The 23,539-nt window shown below is 39.1% G+C and overlaps 1 protein-coding gene across 1 annotated transcript in view; it reads right to left on the reverse strand.

The window, feature by feature from the left end:
* LOC118564870 (nitric oxide synthase, brain-like) overlaps nt 1-23,539 on the reverse strand; it is a 49,841-nt gene that overhangs the window by 23,773 nt on the left and 2,529 nt on the right. Inside the window, exons 2-9 of the mRNA XM_036144204.1 lie at nt 22,330-22,467; nt 21,121-21,123; nt 10,775-10,920; nt 7,244-7,406; nt 6,209-6,300; nt 2,111-2,252; nt 1,893-2,032; nt 783-957 (exon numbers count right to left, since the gene is read on the reverse strand). Coding sequence (XP_036000097.1) covers nt 783-957; nt 1,893-2,032; nt 2,111-2,252; nt 6,209-6,300; nt 7,244-7,406; nt 10,775-10,920; nt 21,121-21,123; nt 22,330-22,467 — 999 coding nt within the window. The remainder of the gene's footprint in view (nt 1-782; nt 958-1,892; nt 2,033-2,110; nt 2,253-6,208; nt 6,301-7,243; nt 7,407-10,774; nt 10,921-21,120; nt 21,124-22,329; nt 22,468-23,539) is intronic.

Here is a 23,539-nt window from a genome sequence, read left to right on the forward strand (position 1 = left end):
TATTTACACATTTGACTGATTCAGTCCAGCAAAGTGCCAAAAAACCTTTTTGTCTTCAAGTGGTTCACAAGTCTACAGGTGTGCTTCGTTTTCACAGAAATCGCTTCAACAAATGTTTTTGTTCAATCCATTAAGATTAAGTCATGTTTGAACAATCTGAGACTAAACAGAAGATTTTATGGTGTGCAAGGCTGTAAAAATAAATATTCTTTCTGGTTTTTATCTTTGTAAGAAACACGGAGGGGGGAAACAAACAACTGGTTTCCCATTTGGCAAATAATTTAGCGCGATATGCACAAGACAACATTGTCACTTCAGTTACAGCACAAATCCAAAGTTGGTGTCCGTGTGTCTTGGGGTGCTCCTTAAAGCTGGACCAATCTCATTTGGGCTGAAATCTTTGGAAGCCGTTATCTTTATTCGAGCATTGCAATGTGATGCAAAGTCTAGTCAGGATGTGAGCTGCACGATGAAGGAGATGAGGGCCTTAGCTCGGCTGGTGAGGACAGCACAGGGAATTGTGGGATGCCGTCTGCAGGAACTGGACAACAGTTTGTGTTGTGCATTTTTATTTATCATCATCAGTAGCACTGCCTTTGAGAGCTGCTATTCTTTAAATTTCATTGTGCTTTCTTGCACAAAGACAGTAAAAGGACCTCTGATTCTGATTAGCTCGTTGGGCGACAACACATACTGATCTTGACACAAGGCTGCAGTCAATCTGTGCCTTCAACTCCCGTCTCTAAAGTCACGTGATGATATTTTCTGGCATGAGGCGTTACCTCCAGAATGTTGTAGCGTGAGCTGTCACAAAAGTCCCTCACGCCAATCTCCGTGCCCATGTACCAGCCACTGAAGGGGCACCCGGTGAACTCAAGACCGCCAATCTCCAGCAGCATGTTCGCAACCGCTGGGAGGCTGTACCACTTCAGCTCCAGGTCCTTGAACCACTCAAACCTGGGCGGAGGACAGAGAAGGGAAAAATCGGTCACCAAGTACCATGGTAACGTCGGATAATTCACTCCATTATCCACTGCCAAACTAGCAATATGCTTAATCACTAGAATCCTTGGGAGCCAGCGTAATTGCTACTGAGATGTAAAAAAAATAAAATGTGTCCAAAACCAACATTTACTTAAAGAAACCCATTGTTAAGGCTTTTTAATACTGGCCAAACCAAGCGTGGCCTCTTGAACCCTTTAGGCGGGACTGATAACATTGCTTTCAGCCTGTTATTTGCAGCGCTGGGTTTAATCTTGTGTAATGATGAGACACTTTGCGACGCCGAACCTTGTGCCAAGCTGCTGCCAGAGCTGAGGGCGAGCTGATGCATGTGTATGGAGAGAGGAAAGCCAAATCTGCGGGAGTCTGGCAGGGTGATCTGTGTGTCAAGGGATTCTGAAACACTCTGTAGTGTTTAACAATGCTGTTATAGCATGGAGTGCATCTGTAAGTGAGTTTCGTGAGCGATAGTGTGGCAGTAAAACCTGATTTTTGTTTTTGAGTAATTACAATGCTACCCTGCAAGTGCAGCCTAATGATCAAGATGCCAAGGGTTTTATGCTTTTGTGGTTTGGTGTCAGGTATTCTGCTGCAGGAAAAGTAAACAAATGAATAAGAAATAAAGCTTGAAACCCCACTAACAAGTCCCAGGGATACCACCAAAAAACACAAAAACAAATGAGGGCTAGTGCTTTTGGGGAATAATCCACGCAGTTGGAATATGATGCTAACCAATCAGCTTTCTTGGCATGAAAGGAGCCCATTGTTTGAGAAGTGTGGTTAAAAAGATGTGCTAGTGGGTGGATGTCCCTCTGTGCTGCCTCTTCTGTTCTCGTTTTGTTGCATTGTGTATATTTTACACATACCAAAGAGGAAAAAGCAGAACTCACTTTGGATGTATGATGGGCACCTCCAGAATGAGGTCTTCAGGGATCTCAAACAGTTCAGGGTCATTTCCATTGGCTTGCAGCAGAAGGGGAAGGACGTCAAAACGACCTTTTGGTGCTTTCCATCCAAGCTGCATGCAGATCTAGGGATTATAAATACAGAATGTCAGCCAGAAATGGGTCAAAGAGTTACTCTACAGTTGTATCTCACTGATCAGTACCTCTGTGAATTCAACATTAGCAGGATCTCCTTGAATACTTCCATCAGGCTGTTTGTAACCTGCGTAGCGAATCAGCTGATTGTTCCACACTCGAAAATCGTGTTTGCCATCCGTCTTCTGAGGAAATATGGTGATAGCTGACCTGCATAAAAGAAAAAGAATAAACACTGTGTTGTAATGCTATTGAAAGATTAAGTTTTAATACACTGAAGATTAGACCTTTGGATAAAACTGCTTTCATGTTCATTTGAAACAGTGCTGTAAATAAAAATCATGGGCTGCACATTTGATAAATTTATATTTACAGTTGTAAAAATAATAATATAGAGGTCACCCTACAACTGCCTGTATGTATTTAAAGCAAAGAAAGAAGGGTCTAGCTGCAGCCGCAGCCACTATGGGTAAATATGCCTTTCCCTGCACCCTGATCCTAAAGTCAGTGGGCTTGTATTGGATATACATGCATGAAGGCCACTGGCAACACTGCACTGTGGCGAAATTAAACAGTCTCCCTCAGTGTTTTGGGATCTAATAGCAGACCACTATAGACTAGCAGATTGAGAAGTCATGGAGTTATGTGTAAAGACAAGGCCCCATTCACCCCAGTAGATTAAATCCTACTTCAGAGAACCAAAATTATATCTGATCAGGTAAAAGCTGGTTCACATGGGAACATTTTAAAATAGTCTGTTGACTTTCAGAGCCTGAGAGACACCACGCGTAACGATAAAAATATCAGGTATCACAGGTTTGCTCGTACAGTGTGTGGTGTCAGGTCAGACGTCAAGCACTGCACACAGATTTCACTCAGAATCATTAAGGTGTCAGACGTGAAATCTTACGAAACCTCTAAAGATCACACGTGAGTTCAGATTAAACACAAATGGATGATGAAGAAGAAGAATGGTGATAGTTTGTGGACAAATTTAACGGAGAAAAAGCATAACGAAAAGAAAAGGCGTTGGTTAAAGGACTGGAAACACAAACAGGGTCTCTGCTCCATTATAAAATGGACCTGACAAGCTTTTATTTTCTAGGGTTTTCCTCATTTTGCTACATGTCACATTCAGCTACTGCCTGCTTGTTTGTTCTCAGGGAACAACACACACTGTAGGATATCGGGGCAAGACAATTGAAGATGTTGAATATCCCCGATTTGAGACCAACCTTAAGTGTGATGTCTGTTTTGTTGTTATGCCAGCCTGAGTTCAGACTGCAGTATCCTAGAATGGGTCATGTGACCCAGAGTGCCGCTCTAGGTCACATGACCCATTCAGCAATGGATCACAAGCTCTCCAGTTACCACCCAAATTCCACATCCTCCGTTCCATTCACGTACGCGCACGTCCTACTGACGGAGCAACTAAGTTGTTATTTTAATTAATGAAAACAGTTCCACATTCTCCGTGACTACTCCGTGTGTCACCGTCAGTGGACCCGCTCTCCATCGTTTCTCCACCAAAATATGGAACAACTCCAATTTTCTGCTCCGTTCCGTCTGGCTCTGGCCGGGTGAAGCTCCACCATTGCAATCATAGCAAACAGTAAAAAGAACGTCAACAACCTCCAGTTTCTCAAATTTAAATGGTGTAAATAGATCCTTAACCACAAATTAAGTACAATAAAGTGTTTTATTTTAATATCCAACAGAAACCACTCTTTTGATCACATAAGGAAGCAGAGCTGTCTTTTCAACATTTAATTTGAAACATGGTAGTCCTCAGAATGCGAAATATGGGGGGGTCCGGGGGGGTCGAGCCCCCCCAATTAATCCATGAGACCCCCTCAAAGCCTCAAAAGCAAATTTTAAAGGGGGTCTTAAATTGTGTCAAAAAAATTTAAAATGAAATATTTTTTGTCACTAATGGTCACTAAAAAATTTTTAAGCTCAACATGTCCAGTATTTAAAATTCAAAACATTTATTCACAAATATCAGAATTAGAATCAGACATACTTTAATGATCCCAGGGGGAAATATGTTCTTTTTTATGCCAAGTGGAGCCAGCCAATCCTATTCGTGGATGCAAATTAGGCATGTGCGCGCCAAACAGAAGAATAACGTAACGTTGACAACAATTAATACTAAAAATGTTTAAATTTTAGTATTAGGAACTGATCTTATCTGTTGTGCCTATGCACTTTATCTGTTTCACTGTTGGTGAATGAGAAAATCCTCGTATGTCTGGTGAATGTGAAGAATTGACATTAAAGCTAACTTTGACTTTGACATTGTAATGTTATAGGCCTACTGCATATTGAGAAAATTGACATCGTTATTGCGCAACAATTGGGAGATGGGGACCCCCCCAAATATTGACAGGTATTTCGCACACTGGTAGTCCTCTCCAAATAGATTTGCATTCTGCTTGCTTGCATGATTGCACATGCTATCCCTGGGCTTCAAGAAACTTTGGAGAGGCGCTAGATTGAGTAACCGTGGTTGACGTAGGTTCTGCTTTTCACGGACTCACTGAGGCGGTCAGCATGGAGCGGACACGTACAGGAGTGGAAAATGTTGAATTAGGGGGTTACATAGGCGAGTTTTTGGGAATGGCAGCCTGCACAGAGCATCGATACACACCAAGTGCTGCATTTTGACCTGAAAAATAATTTAATATATCTCAAATTAAGACAATACTTGAGCCAAAATTACACAGTGCTGCTTTAAGTATGAACATTTTGGCATTTTTGTTGACCAGGACTGTCGGAGGAAGAAATATTTTACAGCATTTTAATGTGACATTTCTCATTAAATCAAGAAAAAAAATCTGGAAAAAAAAAACTTTTTAATAGCTAAACTGTGCTATATTGACATCTGTGTGTGATGCCTGCACACCGCTTTTGAAGATAAAGGAGAGGTTATCAGGTGATATAAATCCTACACCAATCAACCAGAGTAAAACATTAACTGATGTATGACCCTGTCAAAGCCTGGCTACGTGCCCCTACATACCCTAACCATAACCCTACTGCCCAACCCGGATCCCGCTGGCCTTTTAATGCTCTTTACGGGCTGAGATCGTTAATGCTGGTAAGCTGGTTGTTAGTAACTGAGGAGGGTGTGATGGATTGACTGAGCAGCTGGTCTGAATCTGGGCCAGCTGTGCTTTAAGTCTACATCCAGAGAAAAACAAGGTCATGGCAGTAATGGTAAGAATTCATAGGCAACCAGTCCTCTTTGGAGCAACAGATTATGTGATCAGTTACTCATGGTAATGCATCAATCCATCAGCCAGCGATCAGAATCACCAATTCTGCCTGTTGGTCAAAGACAAAATCTTATTGAGTCCCCCCCCCCCCCCCCCCCCCCCCCCCCCCGATCATAAACTGTATCAACACCAAAACTGCATGTTTTTTGATTCACTCATTTAAGTCAGCAAAATAAAAATCAGATAAAGCATCACATTCCTTTAATGTGATGAAGAAATGCTGTTCTACAGTCTCTAATAGATAAGCTGGATGCGCTCTGTGGTAATAGAATATTTGCCTACTTGAAAATGTAATTATAAAACAAAGCTAGACATGCAGCTTATGAGGTCCTCGGTTACAAAGTAGAATTATTTTTTCTTGACGACTCATAGAGAAATCTACATTGTGATTCGGGCTGGTCCGCCTTAACAGCGATCAATGGACGATACATAAATTTCAGTCTCATTTGTGCGGCGCCTCTTTCTGACATGTGAATCCGAACCAGCTTTCGGAGGGCCGGGAGACTTGTAGTAATGAGTCTGGATCCATCCATCTGACGAGAAGTAAATGTGAGATGTCACATGTGATTAGGACTTGGCAGAACGTGTGTGAGGGCGGCACAGGGGTCTGACAAATGACTGCTCGTTAGCTAGGTCTGCCGCCTTACCAACCGGGCAATGAGTGCTGACGGATAAATAGACAGGCAGCAGATAGTGTCAGATACGACGTTAAGAGACAGAGCGTACGTTGACAGATGGGAGAGAGGGTCAACGTGGGGTAGTCGGAAACGGAGAAGGGTGATGAGCTACATGGAGTGACAGATGGATTGAATGCATGGGGGGGTAAAGTTATAACAGTAGAAAAGGCAAAAATAAAACTTGATGTATACACTGGGTATGTGGTTTTACCTAAGGTTGCCTTTGTTGGTGGCATACTTGATGTGGTTACAGATGTAGTTGTACATTCCATGGGCTGTTGTGCAGTCTCTGGCATCAAAAACCTGCAAAGAAAACATAAAAAAAGGAAACTAAAAATCATGTTCTTGATATGTTTGGTGAGTAAGATGTGTTGCTAGTGGAGCAGGATCTTATCCAGTTCCTGCAAACCAACCCAGTCCACTCTGAAAACACCAACAGCACTACGTTTACAAAAAGCAAAAGAAGAAATGCCTTTCCCTCCATGACTATGCCTGGAGATCATGTCCATCTACACCACAAACAGGAGGCGACTCCATCGCACACCTGGAACAAGCTCAAGGTTGTCCCAGGAAAGCAGACGCAGCTCTTGCTTTGGCAGGAGCTCGGATTTAAACAGCAGCTCATGCGTCTTGGTTTCTTGTGCACAAGTGAGTGAGATGCTTGAATGTGCTCAAGATGGAGCAAAGTCAAAAATGTGAGGCTCTCAATTTACTAGCCTGTCAGATTCCAACTCCTGCATATGGTCATGACGTGGACTCGGCTCAACTTGGAGATGGACTGAAGGGTTCTGTCTTCCATGGAAAGCTCATAGTAGAGCTGCTGCTCTCCAAAGGACCAAGTTGAAGTTGTTCATTAATCTGATCAGGATGCCTCTGGGATCCCTCTCTTTGGAGGGGATTTTTTTTTTTTTTAGCACGGTGCGCTGTGAGGACTACAGGAAGACTAAGAATTTTCAGCAAGGACTAAATACACCTTGGAATTTGCCAGAATGAGTTGAAGTGTTGAGGAGAGGATGTCTGGGCATCTCTCCTGAACCCATTCTTGGTAAAACTGTCTATCTCATGTACTCAATAGCACTTTCAATTCATCAATGCATTCTCTTTTCTGTGTTCATCCCAGCAATTTGCCAATGCGAACAAGGCATTTATGTAAATCCACAAAAAATTCAACTTATTTTTGAAAACAAAAAACAAGCTAAACATTTTCACTAACAAGATACACAATCCTTGACATATTGGATACAACCTGTAGTTTGGACCACTGAATCCGTCCCACACATCTGGCAGCATTCCTCCAGGCTTGTTTGGCACCATAAATCAGCTCTGTGTCTTTTAGTTGATAGGTTCCTGAAGCTTCAATCTCTTTCGTCACCTCCTCCCATCTGTCCACATGAGCCTTGGAGCCATACCTGAGAAGCGGGACATGTCCAGGGACACAGGATAACAAAAAAAAACAGTTGTGAGGATGTGTGCGGTTGTCAAACCAGAGTCAAGTGATGAGTTGTTAAAAAGTCGACACGGAATATGCTGACACAATGAGAACATGGGCTCCCTAATGGGGGTTGTGTATTGTTTTACTCAAGCAAAAAAAGAGAGGTAAAGTAAGACTTAAATGGGGAATGTTTCAGATAAACATGCATTAGGGTGACAGAGAACCTGAAAGCAGGTTTCTGGTAACCAACACGTTAAAAAAAACGTTTTCTGCACCAATACTGGCTCATCCATCATCACAGTAAAACAATATCACCTAAGGTAAAATACAGTTGGGTCATTTTCAATGCTTCACATGGTAACATTGCATAAACCTAAATTAAAAAGTATATTTATGTCAAATTCAGTCATGCAACAAATGTAGAAATTATAAACTGCCCACAATGCCTAAAATGTGGAGGTCAGACACTTTGTAATTTCAATAAAACCTGAAAAATACAATAAAGAGTCCAAAAAACAGAAGAGAGAGCTCTGGGTGTGAAGATCTATTCTAATCACATGCTCTATAGGACATAAAGGCAAAATTCAAGCCTCTTGCAGGGATTTAGCTATAAGACTTTTATAGACAATTTATAAACATGGTATGTTTTAATTAAAGAAGGGACATTACTATATTTAATTTCTAAAAGTGAAACTGAGATTCAGAAGATGTTTTTTTTGTTTTGTGAATATGCATGTGGTCTATTCCAGTCTCACACTCAGCGGTATTCTCCAGCATTGAATAAGCTTTAATATTTTTGTATTACAGCCATGCTTTTATTGGTCATATGAAATATTCCAACTGTATGAGAAACTGAATGTTTATTTACATTACCTATAAGCCATAATGATCAAAATTTACAAAAATAAATGTTTGACACATATTTTTTAATTAAAATATATAATGTAAATTCCACTTTTGAATTGAATAACTGAAATAAATCAACTTTTTGAGGATGTCCTAACTTATTGTAAGACACCTGGAGAATGTGTTGGGCAGTTGATCGAAGAGGATATAAAGATTATTCCAAAAAGTGAGTTTACACCAAAGTGAAAAATAAGTTTCCACAACCAAAATAAATTATACATATTTATATCTTGACAAAGCACTCAATGTAATGTAACTCAATGCAATGTTTGCTCAACTTAGACAGCAGCCTTCAGACAAAATTCTGAATTACAATCAAAAAAGCACATCCTGGATGTTGACATTTCATAAATTAAGTGATATAATAATTTTGTATTCTGTTGAGGGCTAATTTACATTGATTAGTACAACTATTTTTCTGCTGGCTAGTCGCCCAAACTGAATTTGTAAAATCAAATCCTTCCCCTCTATGAGTTACATAAACCGATAAACCCGCTGCTTATGAATCTTATTTCTGTGTTTGGACATTGGAATCCATCCGTATAATTTCAGATTCTATTTAGACTGTAGAACAGCTTAAAAGCTGCTTACAGATGCATAATAGTATATATTGTTAAACATGTGTCAGAAGTTAAAGAGCCTCATTGGCTCTTTAACTCAGTTTGAAAACTTAACATCAACTTATCTGAACATTAACCTCCAGCTAAATGTCAAAGAGTGACCCATTTTTCAAACAATCTCAAATGTCAGACATGTTCATTGACATTATTTATACAGGAAGATAAAGTTTGTAGTTAAACAATCACCAAAAGCTACTGCAGCTTCTCTAATTTAGCAATAAAGGTTTTTTGTTCTCTTTAAAAAGACAAATCCAGCTACTGCCAGTTAAGCACAGGTAATATGATTTAACTTACTAAAAAATAAATATATTCAATCTCCAACTCGATAAGTTGTTTGATTTCTTCCACCTTTTTATTGTAGTTTAACAAGAGGTGGGTGGTAACCAATTACACTCCGCGACATTTTGGATAAACAACATTTATTTGTACGAGTAATTTACTTCATATTTTGTACTTTTATTGTATACACACATTTTGTGCTTATTCTGAACATAATGTTTTAGTACAACTTCTGGCTCCTCTACTAGCCTCCATGAAATTAATAAAAAAAGCATATTTTAACCAGAAACAGAAACACAGGTACAGTTTGTGTTAAAGTGAGACTTGTTTACACGCCATCCTCACTGTTACATTTTTTCCATCTGCTGTCTATCTCGATTGCACCATTTGGAAGTCTAGTGAATATATTCTAGTAATCTATACATACTGTCAAAAGAAGCACTTTGAACTGTTCCAACATATATAAATGACCTATTACAAGTACTGGCTTCATGTGGTGGAAACAAATTATTTTAAAATGTGTTCCTTCTGGCTGAATTTTGAGTCGCTTTTTTGTCAAAAAAAACTTTACTCGTGATCAAAGTCGTGTTAGGATTGATGGGAAAACTATATTATACACTACACTTAAGAGCGTGTGCACTGCCACATGTTTGATTGGGTGAATGTGGCTCTAGTATAAAGCGCCTGAGTGGTCAGAATGACAAAAGCCCTATAAATTTTGTCATAGTTTGAGTTCCTGCCTTAGTTTAGTTTCTGTTTTTGGGTTCTTTTCTATTTTAGCTTGTGTCCTGTTTCAGTCTTGGTTCCATGTTAGGTTTTGTTAGGTCTTGTCATTTAGTTTGTGTTCTTGAACTGTTTTAGTTTAACCTGTTTTCACATGTCAGTTCCACCTCCAGCCACTTCCCTGATCAGCTCCACCTAGTCTAGTAATTAGTTTCATTCTGTTCACCTGCTCACTCCCCTACTTATACCTCCCTCTGCCCCTTGCACTCTGCCCGATCATTGTGTGTTTTCTCCTGCCTTGGGTAAGTCTGATCCTGTTTTGCCTGTACCCAACCTGATTCTGTTAGTTTTTACCTGGATTATTTTGACCTGTTCTGCTCTTTTTGTTATTAGACCAGCCTGACTCTTGACCAGTTTATTTTTGGTTGTTGGCTGTGGACTGTTTGAGTTTTTTGCTCTGTTAATAAATCGCCTTTTTATTTCAACCTTTGTTTGTCTGGCTGAATTCAGGGTCTTCTGTATCTGACTCATGACACATTTACCATATCGGTGTTCTGTGCAACAGAAAGCTAAAAGAAAACGACCTTTAGATAGAACTGATAAACTTTTTTCAATCAATTTCTTTTGACTCGTTTTATTACATTTATACTGTTTTGGGTGGTGATTCATCACACTTAAGTGCTAACAGAGTTGTCATTTATTACACTAAATTAGATGACAAACAATGCAAACACTGTGTGACCATTCAACATCTCCTTTGAACAAGTCTCATTGGTTTACATTCTTAATTTTTCCAGGTATTACGAGCTGAACCTACCTTTTGATGGAGGTGTAGTATTGGTTGATAAAGTCTGCGGCCAAGGGAAGAAGCTCCTCTTTGGGACGAACCTCGTCTGGTTTGCGAACGGACTGATTTGGGAACATCACAGAGCCAATGCAGACATTTTCACTGCAGAATGGCACCTGCAATTAGGTAAGTAACACTGTTGTACACGCAAAGTTATGTATTGTAAAAACTAAACTAAAACTAAAACTAAAGCAATATGGCAACTAAGCAAAAGCTACATAAAAAAGCTGGATTTTCAGTTGACTTTAAAAAGACAAAAAAAAACAACTAAAATTCAACATACAGACCTTAGACTCAACAATAAAGACAGCCAGAGCCCTGACACCATGCCAGAAAAGGCTTTGCTACGTTTAATTTTCAGCCTGGCACATGATTGAACCGGCAGGCCCTGCTCACAAGCCCCCAAAGACCTGCTAGCAGCACATGGATTTACAGGACTCTGAATTGATGAGCACCTGCACACTTGTCAGAACTTAACCGAGATGCTGTACTGTGCTCTGAATATGAAGCCAGTCTACCCTCCCAGTTCACCCTAGAGTGAAAATAACGAGTCATGTTTTGGAGGATCTGGTCATAATTGCCAAAATTGTTCTATGAACTCCATATCCTAGGTTTGCTATATGCACATCTATATGCTTGAGTGTTTGACTTGAAACACTTTGTACATATTACAGTTTTTAGAGTTTATCACTGAGAAAACAGTTTAAAAACTCTGATGACTGAGGCTATGCAACAGGTGTAAACCTGTATATTTAACTGGATTTTCAACAAAAACCAGAAAAGTGGATTTTTCATTTTCAAATAAAATGGAAAAAAAAATGTTCCCTCTTTTTTGGTGGTAGAAACAGACTGGTGGAAATATTTGTTTGATTATGTTCAAGATTTTAAAAATCCTCAATCACAAGCAAAGACAAACCAAAGTTTATTGTTTGCCTTTTTTCATAGTAGGCAAATAATTCTGCAAACTGTTACTATAGGAGGCACAGCTTTGTTGGTTCACTTCCAAAGTTTCTCAGGTTTCCATCCATTTTTCTCCTCTATAGATCAAATAAATACAGAAACACACCGACTATATCTATAAACTCATTAGTTTCATGCATGTTATCAGCTACATGTGACCTGACTGTCACTAACCATCATATGTAGGCAGGGACATTATGATGTAATGCACAGACTTTGTTAGTCCATGTTGAGAAATAGAGGGTGTCAAATATGAGAAAAAGGGCAAAATTTGTTGTTTCACCAATTAGATATTTTAAAAATGAAAAGAAAAAGATGTACAAGCATACCAAAGTATGCATGTACCCCCCCCCCCCCCCAAAGAAAAAAACAGAGACATCACAGAGTGAGTCTTATATTCATAAGTGAAGTTGTATGATTTATAAGTAAAAAAGGGCACATTTTTCCATTTCTCTTATTTAGACAAGTCGGGTTTTAATTTCAGCTAATTTGTTTTTGGGAAAAAGAGCTTGTGTTTAAAGTTAATACGTTGCATTTTAAAATTAAAAGAAAAAAAACATTTTTGAAAAAGTCCTATAACTGCAACAAACTGAAACAGTTTTGGTGGTAAATCATCCTCCAGTAAGTTTTTTCCCCTCTGTGAGATCAATACAATGAATCCGGCATTCAGGTGTGTTAGAACCGTTTTTATCCTTTCAATACTTAATACATCATGGTGTTACTGCTGAGAATGATCAGTTCAGAGATAGAACAATTAAGCTGTTGGGAAGGTGGCTTGTTTTCTTGTAAAAACACTTTATTTGACTAAAGTAACGTAACTCTTGAAAACATCAGTGGACGGCGATGTGTGTCAATGAATGACCAAGTCAGTGAGTCATGTTGGTGTCGTTTCGTTAAACTTGAAGAATAGAATGGAGGAGGGGGGGAAAAAACAGATGGCTGCTATGAAAAAAAAAAATGCAACCGTGTGTGCTCAGTTCATTATTATTAAAGCTTTAGTCAGTTGCCTTGAATTGTTGGAGAGAGAACAAAGAGCATAAGTGGAGGGTTTTAGCAGAAAGAAAAATTGACTATGACCCTAGTGTTGCCAAAATTGGCTCATTAAACTCAACCTCCCACTTACACTTTACCAACACTCGAACAATTTCTCCAAAACAGACAAGAAAATCAAGATTTTTTTTTTCTGTGAGCACACAGAGCAGAAAACAAAACAAAACAAAAAAAAACATGGAAGACAAAAATAAAATACAGAAAGTTCAAGATGAAATAAATATTCGAAAAGAAACAGCAATCTGGCAAAAAAGGTACCCGACAATAAGCAAGACCGAGACAGATGAAACAAAGAAGTGATGGAGTAAAAAAAAGGGGGAAAATGGATAAGTAGAGAGTTAAAAATAAAACAAAGAAATAACTCATGCTTCAGCACGTCCGCTCGTCACACTGCTCTGGGCATTCATGCCAGCCAGCTGTCCTTTTAGAAAAAGACGGATCATCTGTGATATATAATAAATCTGAAGATGCCATTGCAGCCCATTCATTGGGATGCACACGACAGGCTGATAAGTCACCAAAGAGATTAGGCTGCTTACAAATGGACAGTGCATGCTTAAAAACAGCAATGCTCACCTTTTTACTGCTAGATGGGCTCTTAACTAAAAGAAGAAACATTGACTGCATGGCAGAATATGTTGTCAACAAAAAAAAAAAGCAGGTGATAAATGAACAGGAAAGAATCAAGAGAGTGCTAAGCACAGGCTTTTGGGAATTTCAGTCTCAAAGTTGTGGGAAACCATCCAACACAGACTTGGTTGCAAATCCAGTTATGGATGTTTACCTTCCAGACTGCAAAGTATAGCAGGAAAAAGGATTTTCCACATTTAAAAAATGTAAACGATGTCTCAATAAAACAACTCTGCAACTACTTGGGAGTCTCTACCATCAATTTGTTTGGTGATAAATTGAGGAAAAGGGAAACGTGTGCCTATTTTAGGTTCAGATGACCCAGTTCATTAAGCAGGTGAAATACAACGATGACGACTGTTGGGTCAGAGGCCTTCCATCCATCATAAACACCCTCCAACAAGGAAGGCAAGCCACAAGAGGTAATGGCTAAAGAAGCTGATCGTTGAGATTTCTGTATCAAAGCAAATTCATGGAAAGTTTAGTTGCAGGTAAAAGGAAGAAAATGGCAATTTTTTTTCCCTTTTAATGCTGTTATTTTATGATTTTTTCATCTTCATGACTTGTCACAGTACTCAAAATGAACTTATTAAAGCTTAAAAATGCATACACTATATTGCTTTAAAAAATTAAAGCTTAAAAATGCGTACACTATATTGCCAAAAGTATTTGCTCACCTTCCTCGACTCATGCATGAGCTTAAGTGACATCCCACTCCTAATCCATAGGGGTCAATATCATGTTGGTCCACCATAGAACAGCTTCAACTCTTCTAGAAAGGCTGTCCACAAGGTTTAGGAGTGTGTTTATGTGAATATTTTGACCATTCTTCCAGAAGCGCGTTTGGGAGGTCACATACTGATGTTGGACGAGAAGGCCTGGCTCTCTGTCTCTGCTCTAATTCATCCCAAAGCTGGTCAGTCGGGTTGAGGTCAGGACTCTGTGCAGGCCAGTCAAGGTCATCCACACCAGACTCTGCCATTCATATCTTTATGGAACTTGTCATGTTGGAAGAGGCAGGGGCCAGCTCCAAACTGTTCCCAAAAAGTTGGGAGCATAGACTTGTCCAAAATGTCTTGGTCTGCTGAAGAATTCAGAGTTCCATAGGCTCACCCCGCTCCACCAGTTTAGGTGGCCGACCACTTCGTGGCTGAGCTGCTGTCATTCTCTAACGCTTCCATTTTCTTATGATATAGTTGACAGTTGACTGTATAGTATTTAGGGGCGAGGAAATTTCACGGCTGGATTTATAGCACGGGTGGCATCCTATCACAGTTCCACTTACTGAGCTTCTGAGAGCGACCCATTCTTTCCCAAATGTTTGTAAAAAACACAATCTGCGTGACTAGGTGCTTGATTTTATGCACATGTGGCCATAAATGTGATTGGAGTACCTGATTCCAACAGTTTTGGATGGGTGAGCAATTACTTTTGGCAATATAGTGTAACTAATAAATCATGTAAGTTTAACTCTTTCACTTAAAAATTTCTTAAGCCAACTTTTCAATGAAATTCAGATTTATTGAGGCAAGTATTTTTCATGACCTTTGGATTGTTAAGACACTTTGATTCAGTACATCTACTGGTCTGTTAGGGCTGTCAACAGAGGCTATAGTTCATAACTGGTCCTCAATAACACATCATAATTTGTTATAAAATTAAGCATTAACCTAAATTATTAAGAGACTGATGTTTTTACAAAAGTATCTCTATTATTGTCCATAGATATTACCAATCTGGAATTTGATTTCAGTTTATGGGGCGCGTCTTATAAAATTAATCTGAATTTCTTGACTGTTCTTTCACTTATTTTCTCTCATTTCTGATAGTATGTTCCTTCACAGTGCCACTTGCTATGCAAAGTATAGATATTTGTAAGGTGACTATCGCAAACTAGGTTAGTCACTGAGGGAAGGACATAGTTGTCTGTCTGACTCGCTGACTGAAGGAGGAAACTTGGCTCCAATACTGGTTGAAGGGTGTTTATTTTTCTTCTTCTTGCATAATACACTGACAAGATTGTATATTGACTAAAAAGATACTTTGGTTATTGAGTTGTTACTTTGCGATCAACAGAAAATACCGGCCCCTATGTCAACCCTCTCTGTCACAAACAAAAGAAAAAACAAACTACATGGGCAGACACAGGTGATAATTATTAGGCCATCATCCACACGCAGACATATATCCAAACACACTGGCTCCCTCTTGTGACCAGTGCTAAACACATCCATGCCTCTACAATTTCTATTCAACAATGGCAGCAAACTGAATTATGAAACACTGCTTAGGTCCTAAGACATCAAAATCGATAATACCAAATCTATTGTAGAAATTCTTGGCCATAAATTTCCTTAATCATAATAATCATCAAAAAGGTTAACTTTATCTCTCAAACGAATGGCTTCTAAGAATCAAAAAAGACACACCGGTCTACACCCATTATGTATAAAAATGTCCAAATCGTCCACTGTGCATCATAGAGTGTGCACACTGTTCAAACTTCATCATTCAACCGCTGGTTGTCTAGGTGGTGTCCTGAAAACGACGTGGGCTACATTGATAACTGGAGAACTTTCTGGGGAAAACATGGTCTGATCCGGAGAGACGGCATCCATCCTACTTTGGATGGTGCAGCTCTTCTTTCTAGAAATCTGGCCGGATTTATTAGTCCTCCTAAATGCTGACAACCCAGGGTCCAGACCAGGAAGCAGAGCCGTAGTTTAACACACCTCTCTGCAGCTTCTGTACTGTTACCCACCCATTATCCTATTGAGACGGTGTCTTTCCCTTGGCCAAAACTTAACAGATCAAAAACTTATCTAAAAGGAACAAATCATAAAAACCTAATAAAAATCAATACGGTTCACCTTGAACCTAAAAATAAAACAATTAAATGTGGTCTATTAAATATAAGGTCTCTCCCTCCAAAGACTTTGTTAGTTAACGAATTGATTTCTGATAAACAGATTGATTTGTTTTGTCTCACAGAAACCTGGCTACAAGAGGACTACGTTAGTATAAATGAGTCAACTCCCTCCAATTATTCAAATTTCCACATTCCCAGATCCGTGGGAAGAGGAGGAGGAGTGGCAACCATCTTTCAGTCTGATTTATTAATTAGTCCCAGGCCAATTAATAACTACAGTTCTTTTGAACATTTAACCCTCAGTTTCCCTCATCCAAACTGCAAAGCAATAAAACCTCTTCTGTTTGTTGTTTTGTATCGTCCACCAGGCCCTTACACTCAGTTTTTGGATGAGTTGTCAGATTTCTTATCTGATTTGGTGTTAAATACTGATAAGGCTATTATAGTGGGTGATTTTAACATCCATGTTGACACAGAATGTGATAACCTTAGTGTAGCCTTTAAAACTATCCTAGATTCAATTGGTTTTGCTCAAAATGTGCATGAACCGACGCACTCTCGGCTCCATACTTTAGACCTTGTGCTGACATATGGCATTGATTGTGAAGAATTAACAGTATTCTCTCACAACCCTGTCCTGTCTGATCATTTTTTAATAACATTTGAGTTTAATCTAACTGAGTTCTCCACCCCCAAAAGAGGGTTCCATTATAGTAGATCTTTATCGGATAATGCTGTATCAAAACTTAAAGAGTCTGTCCCCTTTTTAATATCCTCCGTATTGCAGAAATGCCCTGTAGATGGCAGCAATGTTGTTTCTTCCAATTCACAAATAGATGTCTTTGTAAACGGTATGACTTCGTCATTGCGTTCTGCATTAGACAATGTAGCTCCCTTGAAAAAGAAGGTGATTATTCACAGGAAGCTGGCTCCTTGGTTTAATTCAGAGCTGCGTTCCTTGAAGCACAATGTTAGGAAATTGGAGAGAAAATGGCGCTCTACACACCAAGAGGAATCCTACTTAATCTGGAAGAACAGTCTATTGTTGTATAACAAGACCCTTCGCAGAGTTAGAGCAGCATATTTTTCATCATTAATTGAGGAGAATAAGAATAATCCTAGATTTCTCTTCAGTACAGTTGCCAAACTTACCCAGAGCCACAGCTCTGTTGATCCATCCATTCCCTTAGCTCTTAGCAGTAATGATTTTATGGGATTCTTCATAAATAAAATTGATTCCATTAAAAATAAAATAATTGGCATCCTCCCAAACATGATTACCTCGTCCTCAGTAAGTGAGGCAGCATTGGAGGAATCCTTAGAACCTGCGCAGTGTCTGAACTGTTTAAAAGCAGTAGAGCTTTCTGAGCTATCTAAAATTTTAGCTTCATCTAAACCTTCTACCTGTATGTTAGACCCAATCCCAACCAAGTTGTTTAAGGAGGTATTCCCTCTGATCAGTGGTCCTATTTTAGACATGATTAATCTATCCTTGGTAAATGGATATGTACCACAGGCTTTTAAAGTAGCTGTTATTAAACCTTTACTTAAGAAACCATCTCTTGATCAAGATGAGTTAGTAAATTACAGACCTATATCTAATCTTCTTTTCTTATCTAAAATTCTTGAGAAAGTAGTTGCTAATCAACTATGTGAACATTTACAAAGTAATGACCTACTTGAGGAGTTTCAGTCAGGCTTCAGAGCTCATCATAGCACTGAAACAGCTCTGGTGAAGGTCACCAATGATAGTCTCATGGCCTCAGATAATGGACTTGTGTCTATACTTGTCCTGTTAGATCTCAGTGCTGCATTTGATACAGTTGATCACAATATTCTCCTACAAAGACTTGAGCATACTGTAGGGATTAAGGGAAAAGCATTAGGCTGGTTTAAATCTTATCTGTCGGACAGATTCCAGTTTGTTCATGTTAATAATAAATCTTCCTCAAACTCTAGGGTCACTTGTGGAGTACCACAGGGTTCAGTCCTTGGACCAATTCTATTTACTATATATATGCTTCCGATTGGCAAAATTATCAGACAGCATGGGATTAATTTCCACTGTTATGCTGATGACACTCAGCTATATTTATCCATAAATCCTGATGAATCCAATCAGTTACTTCGACTGCAGTCATGTCTTGATGACATCAAAAGCTGGATGACTTTAAATTTCCTGCATTTAAATTCTGACAAGACAGAAGTTGTAATCTTTGGGCCAGAGTCTTCAAAAAATAAAGTTCTTAATCAATCCCTTAATCTGGATGGCATTAACTTGGCCTCTGGTAATAAAGTTAAAAATCTTGGTGTTGTTTTCGACCAAGACATGTCATTTAAATCCCATATTAAACAGGTTTCCAGAGTTTCCTTTTTTCACCTCCGGAATATCGCCAAAATTAGAAACATTCTGTCCAGGAGTGATGCTGAAAAACTAGTCCATGCATTTGTTACTTCAAGGCTGGACTATTGTAATTCTTTACTATCAGGAAGTCCACAAAATGCAGTTCGAAGTCTTCAGCTGATTCAAAATGCTGTGGCAAGAGTTCTGATGAAAATCAACAAGAGGGATCATATGTCTCCAATTTTAGCTTCCCTTCATTGGCTTCCTGTTAAATCAAGAATAGAATTTAAAATTCTCCTTCTAACGTATAAAGCCCTTAATAATCAAGCTCCATCATATATCAGAGCTCTGATTACCCCGTTCGTTCCTAACAGAGCACTTCGCTCTCAGACTGCAGGTCTGCTGGTGGTTCCTAGAGTCTCTAAAAGTAGAATGGGAGGCAGATCCTTTAGCTATCAGGCTCCTCTCCTGTGGAACCAACTCCCAGTTTTGGTCCGTGAGGCAGACACCCTATCTATTTTTAAGACTAATGTTAAAACTTTCCTTTTTGACAAAGCTTATAGTTAGAGTGGCTCATACCCTGAGCTATCTCTATAGTTGTGCTGTGATAGGCCTAGGCTGCTGGAGGACATCAGGGTCTAATTTTCTCACTCTGCTGATTTCTACTGTTCTTCAGTCTACTGTTCTCCAGTTTTGCATTGTATTACATTGAAATGACTGTCGTCATTTCAGCTTTTAACTTTTTGCTCTCTCTCTTTTTCTTCATAGTAGGTACACCTGGTCTGGCGTTCTGTTAACTGTGACATCATCCAGAGAAGACGGCTCACCCGCTACTACCATCTAATGTAGAACAGATTACTAGATCAATGTGTGCTTCTGTGCTTTTTTTGTTTCTCTTGTTGTGTCTCTGTTCTGTCTTCTGTAACCCCAGTCGGTCGAGGCAGATGACCGTTCATACTGAGCCCGGTTCTGCCGGAGGTTTTTCCTTCCCGTTAATGGGTGGTTTTTCTTCCCACTGTCGCTTCATGCTTGCTCAGTATGAGGGATTGCAGCAAAGCCATGTACAATGCAGATGACTCTTCCTGTGGCTCTACGCTTCCCCAGGAGTGAATGCTGCTTGTCGGGACTTTGATGCAATCAACTGGTTTCCTTATATGGGACATTTTTGACCAATCTGTATAATCTGACCCAATCTGTATAATATGATTGAACTTGACTTTGTAAAGTGCCTTGAGATGACATGTTTCATGATTTGGCGCTATATAAATAAAATTGAATTGAATTGAAGAGGAAAATCTTCATCCATCACATTTGTGAGAAAAATATGGAAAAGTTCTGCACATCACTGAAGCAACAATATCAGTCACAAATCCTGCTGCACAACAGTACAGGCATAAAGGGCGTGAACTGACATGGCGTTTTAGCCAGAATAATTTAAATGCTGAAGAAATTAAGGATTCCTCAATATTGTTTTTACTTTAAGCATTGTAATATTTTTAACTCGAAGCAGCCCAAATGTCTTTAAAATGTAGTTTTAGCCAAAAGAGATTTGCCAGCATTAGTTTATGCACAGGTTTGGCATAACCAGGAAAGGTCAGAGCCCCGTTATTTAGGCCATAGCAACAACATGATTGTTTTCTATAGCCAACACCCTGTTGAAGAGTGGCTGGGCTGTGGGTATCGTTGTCCCGTTGGGTAACCCAGTTTGGGTAAAGCTTCATCTGTTGAACAGATGGCCTCACATTTGACTCTGGAAGACTCTGATCCACAGAGGAATTTGTGGCTCAGTGACTCACTGACTACAACGTGCTCAGGTTCTGCACAATAAGGTCACCATAATATGACAGTGTGAGGTATGCTGAAATATTCTGCATGGTTTTAGGACATTCATTTTGAAAAGATAATCTCCACCTCTCAGACTTTCAATTGCCAACACAAATCAGTTAAGATGCCCAAGTCCTGTGATGAAATGTCCTCACACACAACAAGCACTGTAGTTAAAAAAAGTCCTATTTAAGGGAACCAGTTGATTGCATCAACTGGTTCCCTTAAATAGGACTTTTTTTTACCAATCTGTATAATCTGACCCAATCTGTATAATATGATTGACCTTGACTTTGTAAAGTACCTTGAGATGACATGTTTCATGAATTGGCGCTATATAAATAAAATTGAACTGAATCCTAACCTCTAAGGCCCGACCATTTTGGTCCACACAGTCTTGCAGACACCTGAAACAATTCTGATCACTTATAAATCTCATTTACAGATCTGTCAGGAGTAAGAAAGATATATGATTGAAGAGAAACTGATAATTTCTAGCTATTAAAAAGCCTATGTGTAGATTCTCGTGTCTTAAGAGGTTACAGGAACTTTCAGGAGAACATTTAAGAGGTTTTGTGGTTTAATAAAACATAATTTTCCAAACCTCAGCTTTGCTACTATGGTTTTTATATGGGTTACCTTCTTTCTGCTCAGACTTTCAAACAGTCACAAGTAAGAGTTTGTCATGTATATCAAAACTATGCAACATAATCGGATTTCTCTAGAATATCACTGATCTGGTGTCTTTTTTTTCACAGGTTGGGAGACCAAACAGCACCTGGGAGGGGAGCAGGACCTGTTGCACCTTTTGACACCTAAGCAGCAGGGGAAACTTTACCAGCTAAAGGATGCAACTTTGTCAGCAATCTCTCCACCAGCCTACATTAATTATAACAGATCCTCCTTGCTGTACACCTAGAATATGCCAGGTTGCTTTGAAGCTTCAGCTGGATTCAGAGACTATAAAGCAGACAACTTCTGGTTGTAAATACCCCTTCCTTCTAGTCAAGGAAGCACTTTATAAAAAACCTTAAAGTACAAAAAATTTAAACTTACCTATATGCACTCAGCTATTCGTGCAGCCCATTTTTAACTATGCAAATTATGCTGTTTACTAAATATATGAGCGTGACTGCTGAAATTCAATGTGTAAAGACCATAATCACATATGTGGAACGTTATCTTTTCTGAACATTGCATGATTTGACTTTGCAGAAATCTCCACTCCATAAAAGCTTGGCATTAATCTTGAATGTGTCCACTGTGGGGAAACGTGTAAAGGTTCCTAACATGTGTGCACAGGCTCCAAATTGCTACAAAACAGATTTATAAATCTTAATTAATCAACCTATATTTTTCTTAAAAACAATGCTAAACAGCTTTTCTTTTACTACAAAAACTGCAAACTACTAACTTTCAGAGCTTTTCGTAATTTATTTTGCTTTCGTGATATTCCGCACTTCATTAGACAAACCAAACAATCGAGCGAGAACATGACTATTAACATGGCATATATGTAAAAACGTCAAAAATCAGCATCAGTAAGGCCAAGTTTTGAGTCGCTGAACACCCAGTTCAGTAAGTTGGTAAGTAAATAAGTTATTGTATGAATACATTTCCATTTCTTGAGTTTGTGATTTAAGTTTTTTATATACTCATGGAGGTATTTCTATTTTACTACCGACATTGACTTATTTCCAATTAAGACTATAAACACATACCACTCATTCCTGCAACAACTATACTTGAATCAACTTTTATACTATAAAGGATATAAATGATAGATTGGTCAGCGGTTTTTACAATGAAAAAAACTACTTCAATAATAACTGATAGATTCTGCCTTACCGAACTGCAGCTGTGGTGGAGGACATCATTGTAGACGGTGCCCGTCTCCCAGTTCTTGATCTTTATGAAGCGAGGGCATTTTGAGGGGCTGCCATTCTGCACCGACTTAATGGGTGAGGTCCTGCCCTGGGCTGTACACTGCAAAGAAAGAGCACACAGACATTTTTATACACGCATGAGTCACAACTATAACTACGCTAATAGGTTCTGACCCTTGTAACACTTGTGGTGCTGGCTGAATGGGTTGTTTCTAACCAGGAGTCATATCGAGAGAAGCTGAAAAGTGACACGGCCCTCCCACGGCTGGGAAGCGAATGAGAGTCAAACAAATGGACTTCGACGGAAGAGTTCAGGATGAACTTAAGCATTATCCAGAAGCATTTCATCATGCAATCAGCATGGACCCCATCTCTTTCTTGTCAAGGAAAATCAGCACGAAACAGCAAGTCAAGAGTAAGCCAGCGCTCACCTCGTTGGGGTTTTTCAAGCTACCGACTGATCAATGAAGGCAATTTAACCCCAAAGTCGACTGTAAACGTTCCTGGAGGAAAGCAGCAAGTGATTGCCAAAGATCAGAGTAATCAATGGCACTCTTTGGCAGCTCTGTCATCATTTCTCACAGCATTGTTAATTACACAGTTCTGAACAACGGTGACACGATCATTATGCTTGCTGGAGAGAATGCCAACAGTGTTCAGTGGCTGAGTCTTTTTGGGTTTTATCAAATTGCAAATAGGAACCTGAAGGTTCGAACAGTAGATGTAAAGACCCTTTTCCATGGTATGTTCAAGGCTCCATAAGCAGCAAGACTTACTGAGCAGCTAAGAAGTGACACTGTGGAAAAATTCAATGTGCCATAAAAAAATAAACACTAAACTTTTAGCCAGAATTCCAAAACGTTTTTTTTTTTTTAATACACGATTTCTTGACAGCAACAAAAATGTAAGGCAGTTGTTTGTCCACTTGGCATTTTCCATAAATGTAAATGCCAAAGGTATCCTTCAGTCAAAGTATATTTTACATTAACAGGTTTGAATGTCAGGATAGTCTTTGAATTGTACACATCAGTACTAATGCACATTTTAAATGTCAAATACAGTAAAAAAATAAATAAAAATACATCAGGGAAAAGAAAAACCAATCAGGGGAGACCGGGGACAGTTGCAAAATGTCATTTTGCTCCAATCAGAAATGAGCTAGAGTGATGACA

The sequence above is a fragment of the Fundulus heteroclitus genome, chromosome 12 (assembly GCF_011125445.2).
Source record: "Fundulus heteroclitus isolate FHET01 chromosome 12, MU-UCD_Fhet_4.1, whole genome shotgun sequence".
In the NCBI taxonomy this organism is placed as follows: domain Eukaryota; kingdom Metazoa; phylum Chordata; class Actinopteri; order Cyprinodontiformes; family Fundulidae; genus Fundulus; species Fundulus heteroclitus.